The 22,681-nt window shown below is 40.7% G+C and overlaps 1 protein-coding gene across 4 annotated transcripts in view; it reads right to left on the bottom strand.

The window, feature by feature from the left end:
• LOC128664000 (leukotriene C4 synthase) overlaps positions 1 to 22,681 on the bottom strand; it is a 305,297-nt gene that overhangs the window by 53,709 nt on the left and 228,907 nt on the right. For all 4 annotated transcript variants that reach the window (XM_053718634.1, XM_053718637.1, XM_053718636.1 and 1 more), the window contains one exon: positions 5,472 to 5,553. In XM_053718634.1, coding sequence (XP_053574609.1) covers positions 5,472 to 5,553 — 82 coding nt within the window. The remainder of the gene's footprint in view (positions 1 to 5,471; positions 5,554 to 22,681) is intronic.

A 22,681-nucleotide genomic window follows, 5' to 3' on the forward strand; every position in this document is an offset into this window, starting at 1 on the left:
AGTGAGGTCATAGGATAGTATAAGTGCTGAAACTTCTTCCTCTGTAAAAGGGACAAAAGAGCTAAATTTTTGGCTATGTGGGTTTTGGATCATTGTGAGCTTTTAGGGAGGGGGGCGGTAGTATGTTGTGAGTCAATTTAATTTCTGATGGAGTCAATTTTGTTGTTGAAGTAGCTGGCAAAATCTTGAGCGGAGAGAGAAGTTGTAGTGGGAGGTGGGCGGAGAAGAGTATTGAATGTGGAGAACAGATGTTTTGGGTTTGAAGAAAGAGTAGAGATAAGAGTATAGAAGTAATGTTTTTATATAGATTAAGGGCAGAATAGTAAGAGTTCAAGATTAACTTATAGTGAAGAAAGTCAGCTGAACTCAGAGATTTCCTCCAGTGTCGCTCAGCAGTACGGGAACATCTGCATAGGTACCATGTCAGAGGAGTATGCCAGGGCTGAGGATGAGTGTATGATTTCCGAGCTATGGTAAGTGGGGCCAGATTGTCAAGGACCGATGTAAGGGTGGGGTTGTAGTGGCAGATACATTCATCAGGGCAGGAAAAGGAGGGGATGAAAGAGAGGAGAGGTTCGAGAGAGCTAGCGAGTTGTTGCTGATCTACATGATGTTACAAGTGAGGAGGTGATGGTGAGAAAGAGGAAAAGAGGCGTTTGTGAAATTTGAGATAGTGCATCGATAGCTGAAAATCAGACCAAGGGAGTGACCATCTTTGTGAGTGGGAGAGTCAGTCCATTGTGACAGGCCGAAAGAGGAAGTGAGTTGCAGAAGCTTTTTTGCAGAGGAGGCAGTGGGATTATCAACAGGGAGGTTGAAGTCACCAAGAATGAGGGTGTAATGCTCGTGGGATATTCCTCTATCAAACCAAACTTGGCAAGTAGTCTTCTTATCCCTGCGTCAAGTGGAGTGATAGGAAATATCCCAGAGCAGAGAAAGTATGTAAAATGAGGTAAGCAATACTCACAGTAGGCAGGGCAGTCCGTAGCGGCAATAGAAAGGAAATCCGGCAGAATAGCAGTTTAGGGGTACACCAATGAAGGACCAGGAACAGGCAGGAGTCAGTATAAAAGGGAAATCCAACAGTAAAAGGGTAAGACAGGCAGAGTTGTCAGACAAGCAGATTTCAGCAGCACTATATCAATTCAGAAGTTTAGGGGTTAACAGGCAGAGTGGTCAGACAAGCAGAGTTCAGCAGCACTATATCAATTCAGAAGTTTAGGGGTTAACAGGCAGAGTGGTCAGACAAGCAGAGTTCAGCAGCAGTATATCAATCCAGCAGTTTAGGGGTTAACAGGCAGAGTGGTCAAACAAGCAGAGTTCGGCAACAAAATAACAGTCCAGTAATTAAGTACACAGCACCCAGGAGCACGAAAAGCAACACCTATACTTGGGCAATGTAAGTAGAGAACAGAGGTACTTACATAGCCCGAGGTTCATGCCAAGGAACAGTTCCAGGAGGCTCAGAGGGATGACGTCTCAGCAAGTGCGCCCAGAGCACCACCGTGTCCCTAGCAACCACTCCAGCAACCGGAAAGAGCCAACTGAATCCATGGCAATGGCCACAGGAAAGGAAGCGGAGCTGCGTGACAGAGCCCCCTTCTCAAAGGGTACCTCCGGGACCCTAATGTGGCTTGGAGGGATGAGCAGAGTGAACCTGGAGACCAAAGAAGGAGCATGCACATCACGGGCAGGAATCCAGGAACGATCTGCCACAGAGTAACCCTTCCAATGCACAAGGTACTGCAGTTGCCTGCGCCTGTATCTGTAGTCCAGTATCTTAACAACCTTGTACTCAGGTTCACCATGAACTAAGAGCGGAGGAGGAGGAGGTCTGAGTCGAGTATATCTGTTCTTGATATAGGGCTTGAGTAGTGAGATGTGAAAGACTGGGTGCATAAGCAGGGATCTGGGCAAGGTCACTTTGTACGCAACAGGAAACAGTCTTTTAAGGACTCTATAAGGGCTGATATATCTGGGCCCTAATTTATGACTGGGTTGACGTAGACGAACATGTCGAGTAGAGACCCAGACACTTTCTCCTACTAAAAAGGCATGAACAGTAGCTTGATGATGATCAGCAAATCTCTTGTATCTGGAGACAGCTGAATGTAACAGAGAGTCAATACATTGCCAATGAGTAGTGAGGTTAGTAACATGTTGGTCTGCGACAGGCACCCCTGTTGACTGAGCGGAAAGAGGAAAGACACAAGGTTGGAAACCTGCTTCGGCTTGAAATGGAGAACATTGTAGAGAAGAGTGCCAATGAGTGTTCTTTGCCAGTTTGGCTAAGGGCAACAATGCAGACCAATTGGTATGAAGTGAATTAACATAAGCTCTGAGATAGGCTTCGAGATCTTGATTCACTCTCTGTCAGCCCATTGGTCTGAGGATGGTAGCCAGAGGATAAGGAAACAGTGGTTCCAATCAACTTGCAAAGGGCTTTCCAAAAAGTAGAGAATTGTGGCCTCTGTCGGAAACAATATTCACGGGAATGCCATGTAATCGTACCACATGTAAGAGAAAAAGAGATGATAATTCTTGGGCAGATGGCAGTTTCTTTAAGGGTACAAAATGAGCCAATCTGGAAAATTGATACACCGCAACCCAGGTGACTGTATGATGGTCAGAAGGAGAGAGATCCACAATGAAATCCATTGTTATGTGTGTCCAAGGTTGTTTGGAAATGGACAATGGTTGTAGTAAGCCAGGAGGCAAGGATCGGGGAGTCTTATTGGCAGCACAAGTCACGCAGGCTTTCACATAATCCTAAACGTTAGACTTCATGGTAGGCCACCATACATGTTGGGAAAGAAGCTTGAAAGTTCTTGTCAAACCAGGATGTCCTGACAGTTTACTATCATGAGCCCAGGAAAGCACATGGGTGCATAGGTTTAGAGGTACAAAGAAGACATCAGGAGCCGTGGGGGCTTCAGGAAGCTTTCTATACTGTGCACGTTGCAGTCTTTGAAGAAGAGAGGTTTTAAGTTGAGCAACCACAGAGGAGGGGGGTATGATGTGTTAAAAAGGAGCTTCAGAAGAATCACTAGACTGATAAAGGATGTCAGCCTTTTTATTTTTGGTCCCAGGAAAGTAAGAGACCACAAAGTTAAAATGGGAAAAAGAACAAGGCCCACCTGGCCTGTCGAGGATTGAGTCAATGAGCAGTCTCTAGGTAAGTCAGATTCTTGTGATCAGTGAGAATTTGAATGGGGTTGATGGAACCTTCTAGCCAATGACGCTATTCAGTCAGGGCCATCTTTATGGCTATGAGTTCAAGATTACCCACATCGTAATTCCTCTCAGCAGGAGTAAAGCATTTAGGGAAAAAGGCTACAGAGTGCAACTTGGAAGTTAAGACTGCCCCAGCTCCAATCTCGGAGGCGTCAACCTCTAAAAAGAACTGCAGGTCAGGATCAGGATGGCAGAGCACAGGAGCAGAACAAAAGGCTTTTTTCAGAAGAGAGAAGGCATTCATGGCTTCAGGAGGCCAATTTTCGCAGTCTTTGTTCGGTTTAGTCAACTCAGTGAGTCGAGCAACTATCTGGGAAAAGTTCTTTATAAACTTGCAGTAATAATCGGAGAACCCCAAGAATCTCTGTATTTCCTTTAATGAAGTTGGTTGAGGCCATTCCAGAACTGCTGTGAGCTTAGAAGGATCCATGGCAAAACCCTCCTTCGAGATGACAAAGCCAAGGAGACAGAAGACACCTTCCTTGAAAAGGCTTTGAGTTGAAATCTATTCAGAAATCCTGGGACACAATGTTTGGAACCGAGAGATCTTGGACAGACTGTGAAAGGCCTTCTAAAAAAGGCGTAAACTGCCCCCTACCAGAAAAGAATCTGGATTGGGGCCATACCTTCATGCTGATTTTGAAAAGGATAATATCAAGACCAGGTCCAAATAAATTCTTCCTTTAAAAGGAGAGATAAAACTCTATATTTGGACACTCTATTTGCTGACATAAACTTAAGTGATAAAGCCCTTCTGGTCAGCACTGCTAAAGTCATATACTTAGAATAAAATTGTCTATGCAGGCAAATAAAATACTAGAATACCAGAGAGGTGGGAGGGATTAAGTGCTCTTAAAGCTTTGGGAATCTGTGCCTCCTCCTATTGGGCAGGAGTTGAATCCCAGGAGTAATGGCTCATGGACTCTCACCACCTTATGAAAGAAAAATAATTTATGGATGCTGATGGTTCCTTGCAAGGAGACCAATATAATTGTCACATGCTCCTTTTGGATGGATATCACTAAAGGCTGTGGGAGCCCTATTATTAGGTGCAGTAAGGCTAGGAAGATTCAACACACAAAAAAAATAGTTTAACTGCTACATAGCTCTGGAGGTAATTGAGGTAGATATTGAAGTCAGTTTGTACTCAACATTCGTTAATAATTTAACGTTATTTTGCTAAAAGAGATCCAACCCTGTCCCCACCCACGGAACACCCAGGTCTCTACTCAGGAGTGTTCACATAAGGTTTCTGGAACCGCCACTGGTCTGGCTCAACCATTGACCACCCCAACCACACCTATAGTGCACCCATGACTGCACCCTCTCTGGACACTGCCCCACCTATAGAACACCTTCCGGTCCAACCTTATATCTCAATCACACAGCCCAGACCCCCAGTCCCAGAAGGCACCTGGGTAATATTTGGAGCGATGCTAACATCTAGGGGCCTACTGTTTAAATTTTGCTTAAGGCAGTGGTGGGCTACTTGCTGCATGTGGTCCTAAGAAACTCCCTCTGTGAGCCAGCTGTATTTTCTTTATAGCCACTATTATGCGAAATGCCTAGAATGCTGCACTGCATCTCTACTTTCTGTATGCAGTACTCTGCACACCTCAGCAGACATAGCCAGGCACACCCAGTCTGCTTATTATTAGTGTATAGATACTCATAACCACTACTCACTGTTTATGAGCTTGGCCTTTTCATTTAAAAAAAGTCTAAAGCAGCCTTTTTAACATGTCAAAACCACTGAAAAGTAGTATACTGGGTGTACAGACCCATCAGACTCTAAACTATATCCCCTAATTTATAGCCACTACTGCCCCCCTCCCACCACCACCACAAATGTTAAGATCTAAAACTATCCTGCCGTGAGTATAAATGAATGTCTCATTTTCACAGAAAGAGCCTGTATATAATATTGTATGTTACCACACAAAACATCAGCTCTCCGTCCTGGTGAACTCTCCTTCCTCTCTCCTATACATTTTGCTGTGAGTTCTATATAATGTAAACATAGTAGATGAGGTTGAAAAAAGTCAGAAGCCCATCGAGTTCAACCTATACAAATCGTAATATATTTTAAAAAAAAGCTCCAATTAATCCCATTAAAAAAGGTGACCCATTTAAATGAATCTAAGATATTGGCATTCACTACCTCCTCAGGTAATGACCAGTGAATTTTTTTTAAGAGCCTGGAATTTGCTTATGCAGCACTTTAAATGATACATTACCTCCCCTGTGCTGATGTTTTATAGCCTTCAAAGTAGCAGAACCGCGCAGCAAGGTACAGTAGTCCACAGACTGCAGCTGTACCTACAAACAAAAATAAGATCAATTGTGAACAATATAATGTAGAACTTTACTTATGGCTTCTCAGTTTGCTAAAAACAAAACAGAACAAAAAACACATTTAAATTCTCTATAACATGGTGGAAGACATAAGGGTTAACACTAGTGTTGTGTTTATCAAATAGGACAAGGAGTGAATTAAACAGGAGCAGGAATGTGCACTCTTTTCTTTCACTTTAAATTATGGCTTATATTGAAGTCTTAGATTTAGAGACACAACATGCTTCCTTTAAGAAAGCTCTATGAAACGCAAGAAACTGAAAGAAAATTAATTTATTAATTTATTAATATTAGGTGTGCTAACACCACTTAAGTCATACACATACATACATATATACACACAAATATACAGTATATATATATATACATACACATACATGCACACACATACATACATATACACACAAATATACGGTATATATATATATATATATATATATATATATACACATACATGCACACACATAAATACATATACACACAAATATACGGTATATATATATATATATATATATATACACATACATGCACACACATACATACATATATACACACAAATATACAGTATATATATATATACATACACATACATGCACACACATACATACATATACACACAAATATACGGTATATATATATATATATATATATATATATATACACATACATGCACACACATACATACATATATACACACAAATATACAGTATATATATATATATACACATACATGCAAACACATACATACATATATACACACAAATATATAGTATATATATATATATATATATATATATATATACACATACATGCACACACATACATACATATATACACACAAATATACAGTATATATATATATATACACATACATGCACACACATACATACATATATACACACAAATATACAGTATATATATATATATATATATATATATATATATACACATACATGCACACACATACATACATATATACACACAAATATACAGTATATATATATATATATATATACACATACATGCAAACACATACATACATATATACACACAAATATACAGTATATATATATATATATATATATATATATACACATACATGCACACACATACATACATATATACACACAAATATACAGTATATATATATATATATATATATATATATATACATACATGCACACACATACATACATATATACACACAAATATACAGTATATATATATATATATATATATATATATATACACATACATGCACACACAGACATACATATATACACACAAATATACAGTATATATATATATATATATATACACATACATGCACACACATACATACATATATACACACAAATATACAGTATATATATATATATATATATATATATACACATACATGCACACACATACATACATATATACACGCAAATATACAGTATATATATATATATATATACACATACATGCACACACATACATACATATATACACACAAATATACAGTATATATATATATACACACACACATACATGCACACACATACATACATATATACACACAAATATACAGTATATATATATATATATATATATATATATATATACACATACATGCACACACATACATACATATACACACAAATATACAGTATATATATATATATATACACATACATGCACACACATACATACATATATACACACAAATATACAGTATATATATATATATATATATATATATATATATATACACATACATGCACACACATACATACATATATACACACAAATATACAGTATATATATATATATATATATACACACATACATGCACACACATACATACATATATACACACAAATATACAGTATATATATATATATATATATATATATATATACACATACATGCACACACATACATACATATATACACACAAATATACAGTATATATATATATATATATATATATACACATACATGCACACACATACATACATCTGCTTTCACACACAAAGCAGATTTGAGAGGACGCCTTTACCTCGTAACCTCTGCTTGGTGTAAATACTGAGAGGTAATTCTGCTAAGTGTGCTGGACTCTATTATAGGCCTGTTGCCTCAAGGAATTTAAAGTGGCAGGACAGTCCGTTGTATCCTACGCTTGCATACAAGCCCTCTTGTTGACACTGAATAATTTACCTATATTTGGAGGCCAGATGTTTATGTAGTTAGTTGATTTATGTTAGTGGCTTTCGCCATAACCTAGGTCATATATTGTATTTGTTATGTGGAAATATGAATAGTATATTTGCTTATTATAGTGATGCATCACTGATTGATCTGATGTCTTTTATTTGACTTAATAAATAGGGGCCTAGTTATCAAGCCGTCAACCTCAAATACGCTGGAATTCTGCAGCGTATTTGTGGCGAGGCTGATTCGCCTTAGTTATCAAAGGCTAGAGACCAGCAAAAGTAGAATTTTGTGACGTAAACTTCGATCCGCTGGACTCAGTCCGACACAGATCGATTCTTACCTCACTACAGATGTTCCGCACACAAGTGCGGCACTATCTGACTACTTTTGCTAGTTATAAAAAAACTAGCAGGTACGCTCGGCACTTTTCCGGCCCAGTGTATCTGATTTTCAAACTGCCACCCTGGAGGCGGCGGATCCCATAGGAATCAATGGGAGTCTGACCATAGCGAAAGTACAAGTTCGCTGCTGCCCGACATCCCATTGATTTCTATAGGAGATGTCTGCACCTAACACCCTAACATGTACCCCGAGTCTAAACACCCCTAAGCTGTCCCCCCTACACCGCCGCAGCTAAATAAAGTGTTTACCCCCTAAACCGCCGCTCCCGAAGCCCACCCCAAGCTACTCTATACATATTAACCCCTAAACCGCCGCTCCCTGAGCCCACTGCAACTATAATAAATGTATTAACCCCTAAACCGCCGCTCCCGGAGCCCACCGCCACCTACATTATACCTAGTAACCCCTATCCTTCCCCCCCTATACCGCCGCCCTCTATAATAAAGCTATTAACCCCTATCCTGCTGATCCCGCACCTCGCCGCAACTAAATAAATAGTTTAACTCCTAAACCGCCGCTCCCAGACCCTGCCGCAACCTATATTAAATTTATTAACCCCTAATCTGCCCCCCTACCCCGTCGCCACCTATAATAAATTTATTAACCCCTATCCTGCCCCCCACTACACCGCCGCCACTGTAATAAATTTATTAACCCCTAAACCTAAGTCTAACACTAACCCTAACACCCCCCTAACTTAAATATTAATTAAATAAATCTAAATAATATTTATATTATGAACTAAATTATTCCTATTTAAAACTAAATACTTACCTTTAAAATAAACCCTAATATAGCTACAATATAAATAATAATTATATTGTAGCTATCTTAGAATTTATTTTTATTTTACAGGTAACTTTCAATTTATTTTAACTAGGTACAATAGCTATTAAATAGTTATTAACTATTTAATAGCTTACCTAGCTAAAATAAAGAGAAATTTACCTGTAAAATAAAAACTAACCTAAGTTACAATTACACCTAACACTATACTATACTTAAATAAATTATTCCTATTTAAAACTAAATACTTACCTGTAAAATAAACCCTAAGATAGCTACAATGTAATTAATAATTACATTGTAGCTATCTTAGGATTTATATTTATTTTACAGGTAACTTTGTATTTATTTTAGCTAGTTAGAATAGTTATTAAATAGTTATTAAATATTTAATAACTACCTAGCTAAAAGAAATACAAAATTACCTGTAAAATAAATCCTAACCTAAGTTACAATTAAACCTAACACTACACTATCATTAAATTAATTAAATAAATTAACTACAAATAACTACAATTAATTACAATTACATAAACTAACTAAAGTACAAAAAATAAAAAAAGCTAAGTTACAAAAAATAAAAAAAAATAAGTTACAAACATTTCAAAATATTACAACAATTTTAAGCTACTTACACCTAATCTAAGCCCCCTAATAAAATAACAACCCCCCCCAAAATAAAAAAATGCCCTACCCTTTTCTAAATTAAAAAAGTTCAAAGCTCTTTTACCTTACCAGCCCTTAAAAGGGCTTTTTGTGGGGCATGCCCCAAAGAATTCAGCTCTTTTGCCTGTAAAAGAAAAATACAACCCCCCCCCAACATTAAAACCCACCACCCACATACCCCTAATCTAACCCAAACCCCCCTTAAAATAACCTAACACTAATCCCCTGAAGATCATCCTACCTTGAGTCGTCTTCACTCAGCCGAGCAGCGATGGAACCAAAGAGGAGACCCGGAGCGGCAGAAGTTATCCTCCAAGGGGCACTGAAGAAATCTTCCATCCGATGAAGTGATCCTCCAGTCGGCGCTGAAGAAGTCTTCCATCCGGGCGATGTCATCTTCCAAGCGGCGCTGAAGAAGTCTTCTATCCGGGCGATGTCATCTTCCAAGCGGGGTCTTTAATCTTCATCCCGACGACGCGGAACATCCTTCTTTACCGACGGACTACCGACGAATGAAGGCTCCTTTAAGGGACGTCATCCAAGATGGCGTCCCTTAAAGGATTCTATCAGCCAATCGGAATTAAGGTAGGAAAAATCTGATTGGCTGATTGAATCAGCCAATCAGATTCAACTTCAATCCGATAGGCTGATCCAATCAGCCAATCATATTGAGCTCGCATTCTATTGGCTGTTCCGATACAGGTAAATTTCTCTTTATTTTAGCTAGGTAAGCTATTAAATAGTTAATAACTATTTAATAGCTTTTGTACCTAGTTAAAATAAATTGAAAGTTACCTGTAAAATAAAAATAAATCCTAAGATAGCTACAATATAATTATTATTTATATTGTAGCTATATTAGGGTTTATTTTAAAGGTAAGTATTTAGTTTTAAATAGGATTAATTTAGTTCATAATAGAAATATTATTTAGATTTATTTAATTAATATTTAAGTTAGGGGGGTGTTAGGGTTAGTGTTAGACTTAGGTTTAGGGGTTAATAAATTTATTACAGTGGCGGCGGTGTAGTGGGGGGCAGGATAGGGGTTAATAAATTTATTATAGGTGGCGACGGGGTAGGGGGGCAGATTAGGGGTTAATAAATTTAATATAGGTTGCGGCAGGGTCTGGGAGCGGCGGTTTAGGAGTTAAACTATTTATTTAGTTGCGGCGAGGTGCGGGATCAGCAGGATAGGGGTTAATAACTTTATTATAGAGTATAGGGGGTAGAACAGTGTAGATAGTGTGGGTGCTTAGTGACAGGCTAGCAATAAAGCTGGGAAAAAGCCGAAGAGCAGCGAGATCGGATGAGTGATAACTCTCACAGTCCGCTGCTCATCGCCCCGTACTTGGTGCGCGGCTTTTTGACAGCTTTATTTGATAACTTAGGCGAAATTTTTCAGGTCCGCAGCGGCGATGTGAGGCGAGCTTAGGCGGGCGTATTGGGCTGGCAAAGGCAGGAAAGTTGACACATTGATAACTACCCCCCATAGTCTCTGAATTATAATATCTTGTTGGCCGCTATTCCTTGGCTTGTCTGTGGTGTGGGTGTCTCTCCATCTGGGAAACCCGCCTTGAGCAACAAAAGAGTGATGAAATCCCTCTCTGCACGAATATACAAACGTATATTTCTTTTTCTTGTAGCTATAATATTTTTTATATATATATACACACACACTTATATGCAGACACAATCATATACTCACACATATACAGTATATACTCAAGCATTAACACTTTTCTCCAAGGCTCTTAGAGCGCTTTTTAACTCACCACTTGTAATATGAGAGATAATAGTGCACCCTGCGCTATCCAAGAAAAAAAACTTAAATTATGCTTAGCTGATAATTATCTTTTCTTCAGATGGAAAGAGTCCACAGCTGTATTCATTACTTTTGGGAATTTAGAACCTGGCCACCAAGAGGAGGCAAAGACACCCCAGTCAAAGGATTAAATACTCCTCCCACTTCCCTCATTCCCCAGTGATTCTGCCGAGGAAGAAGGAAAAGTAGAAGAAACATCAGGGTGAAAAAGTGCCAGAAGAACAAAAACATCTGACGCTCCACAGAAAAAATATGGGCGGAGAGCTGTGGACTCTTTCTATCTGAAGAAAAAGGAAATTTATGCTTAACTGATAAATTGATTTCCTCTACGATATGACGAGTCCACGGATTCATCCTTACTTGTGGGATATTATCCCCCTGCTAACAGGAAGTGGTAAAGAGCACCACAGCAGAGCTGTATATATAGCTCCTCTCTTCTCTCCACCACCAGTCATTCGACCGAAGGTATAAGAAGAAAAAAGAAAAGCTAAAAGGTGCAGAGGTGACTGAAGTTTTGAAAACAAAAATATAATCTGTCTAAAATGACAGGGAGAGCCGTGGACTCATCGTATCGTAGAAGAAATCAATTTATCAGGTAAGCATAAATGTAATTTTCTTCTACTAGATATGATGAGTCCACGGATTCATCCTTACTTGTGGGATACAATACCAAAGCAACAGGACACGGATGAACGGGAGGGACAAGACAGATACCTAAACGGAAGGCACCACTGCTTGAAGAACTTTTCTCCCAAAAATAGCCTCAGAAGAAGCAAAAGTATCAAATTTGGAAAATTTGGAAAAAGTATGAAGGGAGGACCAAGTCGCAGCCTTACAAATCTGTTCAACAGAAGCCCATGTGGAAGCCACAGCTCTAGTAGAATGAGCCGTAACCTTTTCAGGAGGCTGTTGTCCAGCAGTCTCGTATGCCAGGCAGATAATGCCTTTCAGCCAAAAAGAAAGAGAATAAACAACAAATAAAGAAGATGTTTGACGGAAATCCTTGGTCGCTTGTAAGTAAAACTTCAAGGCCCGAACCACGTCCAAGTTATGTAACAGACGCTCCTTCTTAGAAGAAGGATTAGGACACAAAGAAGGAACAACAATTTCCTGATTAATATTCTTATTTGAAACAACCTTAGGAAGGAATCCAGGTTTAGTACGCAAAACCACCTTATCAGAATGGAATATAAGATAAGGCGAATCACATTGTAACGCAGAAAGCTCAGAAACTCTTCGAGCAGAAGAGATAGCAACTAAAAACAAAACTTTCCAAGATAAAAGCTTAATATCTATGGAATGCATAGGTTCAAACGGAACCCCTTGAAGAACATTGAGAACTAAATTCAAACTCCATGGCGGAGCAATTGGTTTAAATACAGGCTTGATTCTGATTAAAGCCTGACAAAAAGACTGAACGTCTGGGACATCCGCCAGACGCTTGTGTAGTAGAATTGACAAAGCAGAAATTTGTCCCTTCAAGGAACTAGCTGATAATCCCTTCTCCAATCCTTCTTGGAGAAAGGACAAAATCCTAGGAATCCTAACCCTACTCCATGAGTAGCCCTTGGATTCGCACCAATAAAGATATTTACGCCATATCTTATGGTAAATCTTTCTAGTGACAGGCTTGCGAGCCTGAATCAAAGTATCAATGACTGACTCAGAGAAACCCCACTTAGATAAGATCAAGCGTTCAATTTCCAGGCAGTCAACTGCAGAGAATTTAGATTTGGATGTTGGAACAGACCTTGAATGAGAAGGTCCTGTCTCAACGGAAGTTTCCACGGTGGCAGAGAGGACATGTCCACTAGATCCGCATACCAAGTCCTGCGTGGCCATGCAGGCGCTATTAGGATTACCGAAACTCTCTCCTGTTTGATTCTTGCAATCACACGAGGCAGGAGAGGAAATGGTGGAAACACATAAGCCAGGTTGAACGACCAAGGTACTGCTAGAGCATCTATCAGTACAGCTTGGGGATCCCTTGACCTGGACCCGTAATGAGGAAGTTTGGCATTCTGACGAGATGCCATCAGATCCAATTCCAGTGTGCCCCATTATCAAATCAATGATGCAAACACCTCCGGATGGAGTTCCCACTCCCCCGGATGAAAAGTCTGACGACTTAGAAAATCCGCTTCCCAGTTCTCTACTCCTGGGATATAGATTGCTGATAGATGGCAAGAGTGAGCCTCCGCCCATCGGATTATCTTTGAAACCTCTATCATCGCTAGAGAACTCCTTGTTCCCCCTTGATGATTGATATATGCTACAGTCGTGATATTGTCCGACTGAAATCTTATGAATTTGGTCAAAGCCAACTGAGGCAACGCCTGAAGCGCGTTGAATGTTGCTCTCAGTTCCAGAATATTGATTGGTAGTAGAGACTCTTCCTGAATCCAAACACCCTGAGCCTTCAGGGAATTCCAGACTGCACCGCAGCCCAAGAGGCTGGCGTCCGTTGTCACTATTACCCATGCTGGCCTGCGGAAGCACATTCCCTGGGACAGATGATCCTGTGACAACCACCAAAGAAGAGAGTCTCTGGTTTCTTGATCTAGATTTATCTGAGGAGATAAATTCGCATAATCCCCATTCCACTGTCTGAGCATGCACAGCTGCAGTGGTCTGAGATGAAAGTGAGCAAACAGGAAGATGGCCATTGCCGCTACCATTAATCCAATGACCTCCATACACTGAGCCACTGATGGCCGAGGAATGGACTGAAGTGCTTGGCAAGTATTTAGAATCTTTGACTTTCTGACCTCCGTCAGAAATATTTTCATGTCTACCGAGTCTATCTGAGTTCCCAAGAATGGAACTCTTGTTAGTGGAACTAGTGAACTCTTTTCTATATTCACTTTCCAACCGTGAGTTCTTAGAAATGCCAACACGATGCCCATGTGAGATTTGATCAGATGATAAGTTGACGCCTGGATCAAAATATCGTCCAGATAGGGCACCACTTCTATGCCCCGCGGCCTGAGAACCGCCAAAGGGACCCTAGCACTTTTGTGAAGATTCTGGGAGATGTAGCCAACCCGAAGGGAAGGGCCATGAACTTATAGTGTTCGTCCAGAAAGGCGAACCTTAAAAACTGATGATGATCCTTGTGGATAGGAATGTGAAGATACGCATCCTTCAGGTCCACGGTGGTCATATATTGACCCTCCTGGATCATTGGTAAAATTGTTCGTATAGTCTCAATCTTGAACGATGGGACTCTGAGAAATTTGTTTAGGCGTTTGAGATGTAAAATCGATCTGAAGGTTCCCTCTTTTTTGGGAACCACGAATAGATTTGAGTAAAACCCCTGTCCCTGTTCCAGTTTTGGTACTGGACAAATCACACCCATGGTATAGAGGTCTTTTACACCGCGTAAGAACGCCTCTCTTTTTGTCTGGTCTACAGACAAACGTGAAAGATGAAATCTCCCTCTTGGGAGAAAATCCTTGAATTCCAACTGATACCCCTGGGTCACAATTTCTAATGCCCAGGGTTCCTGAACATCCCTTGCCCAAGCCTGAGCGAAGAGAAAAAGTCTGCCCCCTACTAAATCTGGTCCCGGATCAGGGGCTGCCCCTTCATGCTGTCTTGGTAGCAGCAGTGGGCTTCTTGACTTGTTTACCTTTATTCCAGGCCTGGTTAGGTCTCCAGACTGACTTGGATTATGCAAAATTCCCCTCCTGCTTTGTGGCGGAAGAAGAAGTAGAGGGTCCACCTTTAAAGTTTCGAAAGGAACGAAAATTATTTTGTTTAGCCCTCATCTTAACAGTCTTATCCTGAGGCAGGGCATGACCTTTACCTCCAGTAATGTCAGAAATAATTTCCTTCAGTTCAGGCCCGAATAGGGTCTACTCTTACCTTTAAAAGGAATAGCTAAAAGCTTAGATTTTGATGACACATCAGCAGACCAAGATTTAAGCCATAACGCTCTACTCTCTAAAATGGCAAAACCTGCATTTTTCGCTACTAATTCAGCCATTTGAAAAGCGGCATCGGTAATAAAAGAATTAGCTAGCTTGAGAGCCTTAATTCTATCCAAAATATCATCTAATGGGGTCTCAACCTTAAGAGACTCTTCTAGAGCCTCTTACCAAAAAGCTGCTGCAGTAGTAACTGGAACAATGCATGCTATAGGTTGTAGAAGAAAACCCTGATGAATAAACAATTTCTTTAGAAGACCCTCTAATTTTTTATCCATAGGATCTTTGAAAGCACAACTGTCCTCAATAGGTATAGTTGTACGATTAGCTAGGGTTAGGCTGACCATATTTCCGTGAGACAAAAACGGGACATTGAGCGGTCAAAAACGGGACGGGGTTAATATTCTTTATTTATATGAAAAAAAAGTAAGATTTTAACAAAAGTTAACTTTTATGACATGAATTTAAACTATTGAGCCAACAATTATCCTTCAGTGACAAAATAACTCATACAAAAAAAATTTAGGTAGATGTAGAGCTAGAGGGGGACTGTATTTCATCATGATTGTACCATGAATATTTATCTGATAAAACAAATTTACACAGCAAATTTCGGTCTTTCAACACCATATAATAAAACTTCTCACACTCCATGGGCTAATGTATCATGTATATGAAATTATTTTTACTTTAAATTTGATGCACACAGAAAATCGGCAAATCTATATAAAAATAAAGCACAAATGTTTTGACTTATAAAGACACCCTATAAAATGCTTTTTATTATAACTGTTGTTAAGGGAAATAACATTACTTATCCAATAACCATTATAAAGATGAAGGTTCCCTCCATTAGATCACATCCATCATGCCCCCCACACAATATTTATTAATATTAATATATATTATGGAACTTGTAGCAGACTCATTGTCACTTTTAAACAGATGGATACCCAAGCCAAATTTGTTGTTTAAACAAAGAAAATCAAAAAGAACATGCTTATATAATAAGAACTGATTCTGAAGCTTGTGAACAAAAGTATTACAATTTAATTTATCATACAAACAACAAACATGCTTTAAAAAAGTAAGATTATCCTATGTTGTCAAGGCAAATTCCCACATATTAACTGATTTTAAAGGGTAAAAGCCTCTGAACTTGCGTTTGGTTTGAATATCTGGATAGTAGTTGTAGATTTGTTTTAGCTGAGTTGCCCAAAATCATTGTTACACATGTAAATGGTGGAAGAACTGATAAAAATGTGGAACTACATAGTTACTTGATAATAACCGTTATTTTATAACGTCTGTACTACAACCAGCACTGCAGCAGCATTATAATAATAAGCATATGATATAATAAATGAAAATTAATTTAATTTAATTGATTGCCAGACACAGACACTGGTCTTATCTTGGCCGTGCACAATTCTTGCAGAAGCTGAAGTTCAGAACATAGACTGTAGACAGTTGAATCGATCTACTTCCAGACCAGACTATAACACTAGTTTGTATGTTCACTTCACACGTCTGTGGCACAAACAAGAAGAAGATGGCAACAAGAATTATCTCTCTGGTGTCTGGTGATGGTCAGGTCAGCCTATAATTCGGATGATGGTGAGGCAGTGGCTAAAGGCAGATGATTGATCATCACATCAGATCCAGATGATGACTGACTGAATCTCAGATATTTTTAGTCTGATTCCTGCGACCCCTGTGCTGAGCCTGTCCTGAGTGTAAGTTACTAGTAAAGTATTGGCACTACTGCAGCTGAGCTAGCTAGTAATCTAACTTCCCTCACGCTGACTAGTGACCAGTCTCCCTCCTAGGCTCAGTCTGACAGCTCACGACTGAGTACTGACCTGCTGTCACTGACTCTTTATAGGCGCCTATCAATGACACGCCCCTAATTTTGAAGAGCGCGGGCGGCATAGACTGTTAAGACTGCATGCTGTGGATCATGTGGGCACGGCCACCCAACCCCAACCCGGCTGCAGTTAAAAAAAATAAAATAGTTTCTTAAAAAACTGCTCTCCCCGCCGGCGGGGAGTTTAACATTTTTTTAATGGTGTGTGTGCAATAAAAAATTACACTTGCGCTGCCCGCACGGTCTGATAACCCTCAAAATGGGACAAAATTACTATTAATAAAGAAACGACGGGACAGGGAAAAAAACATAAAATAACGGTACTGTCCCTTTCAAAACGGGACGCATGGTCAGCCTAGCTAGGGTAGAAATAGCTCCCTCCACCTTAGGGACCGTTTGCCAAGAATCCCGAATGGTGTCAGATATGGGAAACATTTTCTTAAAAGGGGGAGAGAACGGAATGCCTGGTCTATCCCATTCCTTAGTAACAATGTCCGAAATTCTTTTAGGGACTGGAACAACATCAGTGTAAGTTGGTACCTCTAGATATGTATCCATCTTACATAATTTCTCTGGTGGTATTACAATAGGGTCACAATCATCCAGAGTCGCTAAAACCTCCCGGAGTAATAGGCGGAGGTGTTCAAGCTTAAATTTAAAGGACATCACGTCTGAATCTGTCTGAGGAAACACATTTCCTGAATCTGAAAGCTTTCCCTCAGACAGCAATTCCCCGACCCCCAACTCAGAACACTGTGAGGGTACATCGGAAATGGCCAATAAAGCATCAGAGGGCTCAGCATTTACCTTAATACCGGACCTACTGCGCTTACCTTGTAAACCTGGCAGTTTAGATAATACCTCTGTAAGGGTAGTAGACATAACTGCAGCCATATCTTGTAGAGTAAAAGAATTAGACGCACTAGAATTACTTGGCGTCGCTTGAGTGGGCGTTAAAGGTTGTGACACTTGGGGAGAATTGGATAGCATAACCTGATTTTCTTCAGACTGAGAATCATCCTTAGACATACTTTTATCACCTAAAATATGTTCTTTGCAATGTAAGGACCTTTCAGTACATGAGGGACACAATGTAAGTGGGGGTTCCACAATGGCTTCTAAACACATAGAGCATTGACTTTCCTCATTGTCAGACATGTTGAACAGGCTAGTAATAACCACAAAAAGTCTTGAAAACACTTTATTTATTGAAAAAAACACCAATTTTGAAAAACGGTACTGCGCCTTTCAAAAGTAAAAAAGCGCACAATTTTTCCAAATCTGCTTTAAAATGCTAAAACGCTCACAATATTAGCATATATCCTTCTTATATTGTAGGCTAAGATTGCACACACAAGTAAGGGACAAATTAACCCTCTATAAGAAAAACGTTATTCCCAAAACTTTATAAAAAACAAATTAACAACCCCCTGCACCTCGCCACAGCTCTGCTGTGGCGACTACCTGCCCTCAGGGGTCTGACAAGTCTCACTATGACTCCGTTAGCCTATGTCTCTGTTTGGGCCCAACCGAAGCTGAAGTTTGCTGCCTTCTTGTGAAGATCAACTGCGCATCTGAGGTACGAAAATTAGGCCCCGCCCATCATATGCGATGTCTCTCAGCCTAAAAAAACGCAAGGAAGCGGTATAGGAACTAGCCATGTGGGTTTTAGCAACCCAAATAACAAATAAAGCCATGTGAAAAACCTCCAATACAATGCTCAGTAACAGTGAACATAAAACTGCAATATAACGTTATGCTGCCCCAGTGTCTAACCATGCTGCCATCATTTGCTGCATTTAGCCCATAATCATTCATACACAGGTCTCCAGTAATACCCCTTCTTATTTATAGGATTACTGCTTACCTCTTCCCTCATGGGAACTGTGTCAGCCTGTTCTGAAATATCACAGTCTCTCCAGAAATAAATGACTGAACATACCTCAATGTTTGTAGCATGAAAAACGTTCCCCACACTGAAGCTTCTCTAGTACTCCTCAGCCATTCTGTGGGAACTCATCTGGATCTTAGTGACAACTGCTAAGATCATCAACCTCCAGGCAGAAATCTTCTTCCATCTGCTGCCTGAGGAAAAATAATACTCACCGGTAACATTTAAAATAAAAAAGTCTTGCTTGAAGAAAATAAAAACTAAAATTTTAACACCTCTTTCACTTTACCTCTTCTTATTACTATTATAGCCAAAGAGAATGACTGGGGGTGGAGAGAAGGGAGGAGCTATATATACAGCTCTGCTGTGGTGCTCTTTGCCACTTCCTGTTAGCAGGAGGATAATATCCCACAAGTAAGGATGAATCTGTGGACTCGTCGTAGCTAGTAGAAGAAAGAAAATTATCAGGTAAATATAATTTCAGTTTTTCTTCATAAATGGAAAGAGTCCACAGCTGCATTCATTACTTTTGGGAAAACGATACCCAAGCTATAGAGGACACTGAATGCAAAAACGGGAGGGTACAAGAGGCGGCCCGTTCTGAGGGCACCAGGCCTGAAAACCCCTACCCAACAAAATCCTGCTTCATCCGAAGCCGAGGACAACTTTGAACAAAAGGAAAAGGCCCAAGGACACTGACCCACAGATAGTCCACAGCCTTGCTAGAGACCGCAGGAACTAGACTCAACTGAGTCAACAGCCTCCAAGAGACACCTCCCCAGCAGTCGGTCTCCAAACAACACACCCCTTACTAAAGAAAGGGAACAAACTACCCTATTCTTCCACAAAGAAGAATAGGCACGGAGAAAACATGATTGTACTTGTAAAGCACGGCTAATCCCATTTAAGGCGCTGCTCATTTTATCAACCTTGAAAGGAGGAAAGGCTGAGTAGACCTCGCTAGTTATTGAACTTGAAACCTTCGGTTTGCTACAGTGCAGAGTAGCCACAGTGCATTAGTATGCTGAGCTAGCTTCCAGTTAGCATAAGGAGCTCCAGAAAAAAAACCCTAAAAAGGGCACAACGAGTCCTAAATAAAAACACAGAGCAAAAACCAGAGAAACCGGGTCAGGCTAACAGAGACCCAACCAGTCTCATAGAAACAAGGGGAGGCAACGCCCAGACCCCAGAAATTCAGAAACCATGGGATAAAGCCGGGAGTCTGAAACAGAGAGAGGATCTTCCCCTAACACAGTACAACCGCACTCTAGAAGCAACTGAAGACGAAAGTCCCCAAGTCGCAAAAAGGTATCTCAGAATACCGAAATATTCTGAACGAAACCTCGTGCAGCAAGCTCAATAGGTCTGACGAACAACATCTGAAGCAAAAAACACTGCACGCTGCAGTCATCTAAAAATGACTCTGAAACTTAAATACTTGCAGGGCAAGTAGAAGCAGCTGAAGATAGGTTCATTCAGATTGCTAAGTATCCACTAACTAGCGGATGTCGCAGGCTATCAAAGAGCCCGCCAGTCCTTCCCACAAATCCCAAAAAGGCTTACTGTACCTCGAATGCTCCGAGGACAAAATAGCAGAGCAACAGATCTCAGATCCTGCTCCAACACCAGACCAGCCCAAGCGACAGACATGTTTGATAGACAGGGGGACAGAAGACCCCAACCACAAACCCCTAAGGATTTGGAAAAAAAAGGGGGGACTCACCCACCCCAACAGAGCTCTGGTGCCAATCCAATCTGCTCCTCCAAAATTAGGCACTCCCAAGGAGAACCCCATAGGACCTGGAACAGAGAAAAGTGCAATAGAACCGTAGGAAGACCTGTCAAAACTCTCCTAAACAGTCTCAGTACATAGAGAGACCAATTTCCAACAGGTGGAACAGAGCCCACAGAGCAGCAGATGCTGTCCTTACAGAAATAAGCCACCTGATCCAACCTCCTACACACAGGGCAGGACAAGGACCCTCCAGAGACAGGAAACCCCAACTCATAAGGAAGATAAACTATCCCCTCCAAAGGGAAGGGCACAGATAAGAACAGCGTACATGTCCACAAGACATGAAGCCATAGTATGATCAAAACATGGACCGAATGAAAAATCATCCAGACACCACTGTTGACCCAACAGAGAAAAAAAACTCCCCATAGAGGAGCACACTCCCTCTGAAGGACAAGTCAGGCCTTAAAGTTTATAACCAGTACCCGAAGGTGGATGAAAACTCTGGCCTACCTGCTTGGAAGCCCAATGAGCTATCCCCCTATGTCGCAACATAGGGTCCCTGAAAAAGACTGGGTTGTCCCGAACCAATCCATCGGATCATAAGTTTCCAGATATCCAAGAAGGATCCAAGACAAGAACTCCAGACTCGGTACCCAGAATCGTCCTAGAATGAATGACACCCTCAGGGAACACAAGATACCCTGTCTGAAGCAATCAGACCTCACAGGGGATAAAACCCGGGAAACAAAGAAAACGGGTACAGGACTCGTAATTCCCAGCCCAAAGGGAAGAGAACACCCTTAGCCAGAGGTCAACACCCCCCCAGCAAGGTACTAGGCCGGGACAAAGTCACACAATTTTTCTAGAGCCCAAAGGCCCCAAGGGCAGCACTAAGGGAAATAAAAATGAGAACAGAGTCACCCGAAAGAGAGTAGAAGAAAGGCTAGTCTCCAATATCCTTTCAGATCAATGTTCCAGAGGACCACACCCCAGGGAGAAGAATGGAAAGCATTCCAAACCCAGGCAGATCCCCTAAGCAAAAAGCTTGGAAAAATAGACAACACCTCCTATCGCCCCTGATATGGAGACGACTAACTCCAGAAAGGAAGACAGAGCCTCACGGCCTTCACTAAATCACTAAGCAGCCAAAGCCCCCACACAAAACTGGACGAAGTCCAGAAAGTCTCGACCCAAAGGAAGAGAACCTCTAAAAGGAATAAGTCCTAAAAGGACACTTCCAAAGAGACCATGAAAGGCAAAACTGTAAGAAGGTGGTATGAGGACCTAAATCCTCCAAGCCTCCAACCCACAACAGGAAGGAATACTCTAGTTCCCAAAAAATTTGGATACGACTGAGCATGTCGCCGTAGATCTCAACGGAGTCCTGGCCCACTAGATTTAAAGGCGAATGAGGACTGAACCAATCCACCATGCCCCTAAGCAACCACGGACCCTCAAGTCCTCTCAGGATGCTAGTTGAAGCTTGTAAAACAAGACAATCACACAATCATATTGTGATCACTGGGCGCCCTCCCCGGACCAACGAGACATAAAAGGTGCCACGTGTCTAAACTAGGCCTCAAAGACAGAAGGATTTGTACCCAGTCAGGACCAGCCTGAAACCAAGGGCCCCAGCACTGTCAAGGCCACATAGAGTCTCCCTCGATGATGGAGGGATACAGAACAGTCAGACAGACTTTTGTAAACAGAGTGAATATCAATTTCAGAGAGGAAAGTTCCTGAAGGAAAAATAACACTACAACATGAGCTTTAAACCAAATAAAAATCATCC

This window comes from Bombina bombina, chromosome 6 (assembly GCF_027579735.1).
Source record: "Bombina bombina isolate aBomBom1 chromosome 6, aBomBom1.pri, whole genome shotgun sequence".
Lineage (NCBI taxonomy): Eukaryota > Metazoa > Chordata > Amphibia > Anura > Bombinatoridae > Bombina > Bombina bombina.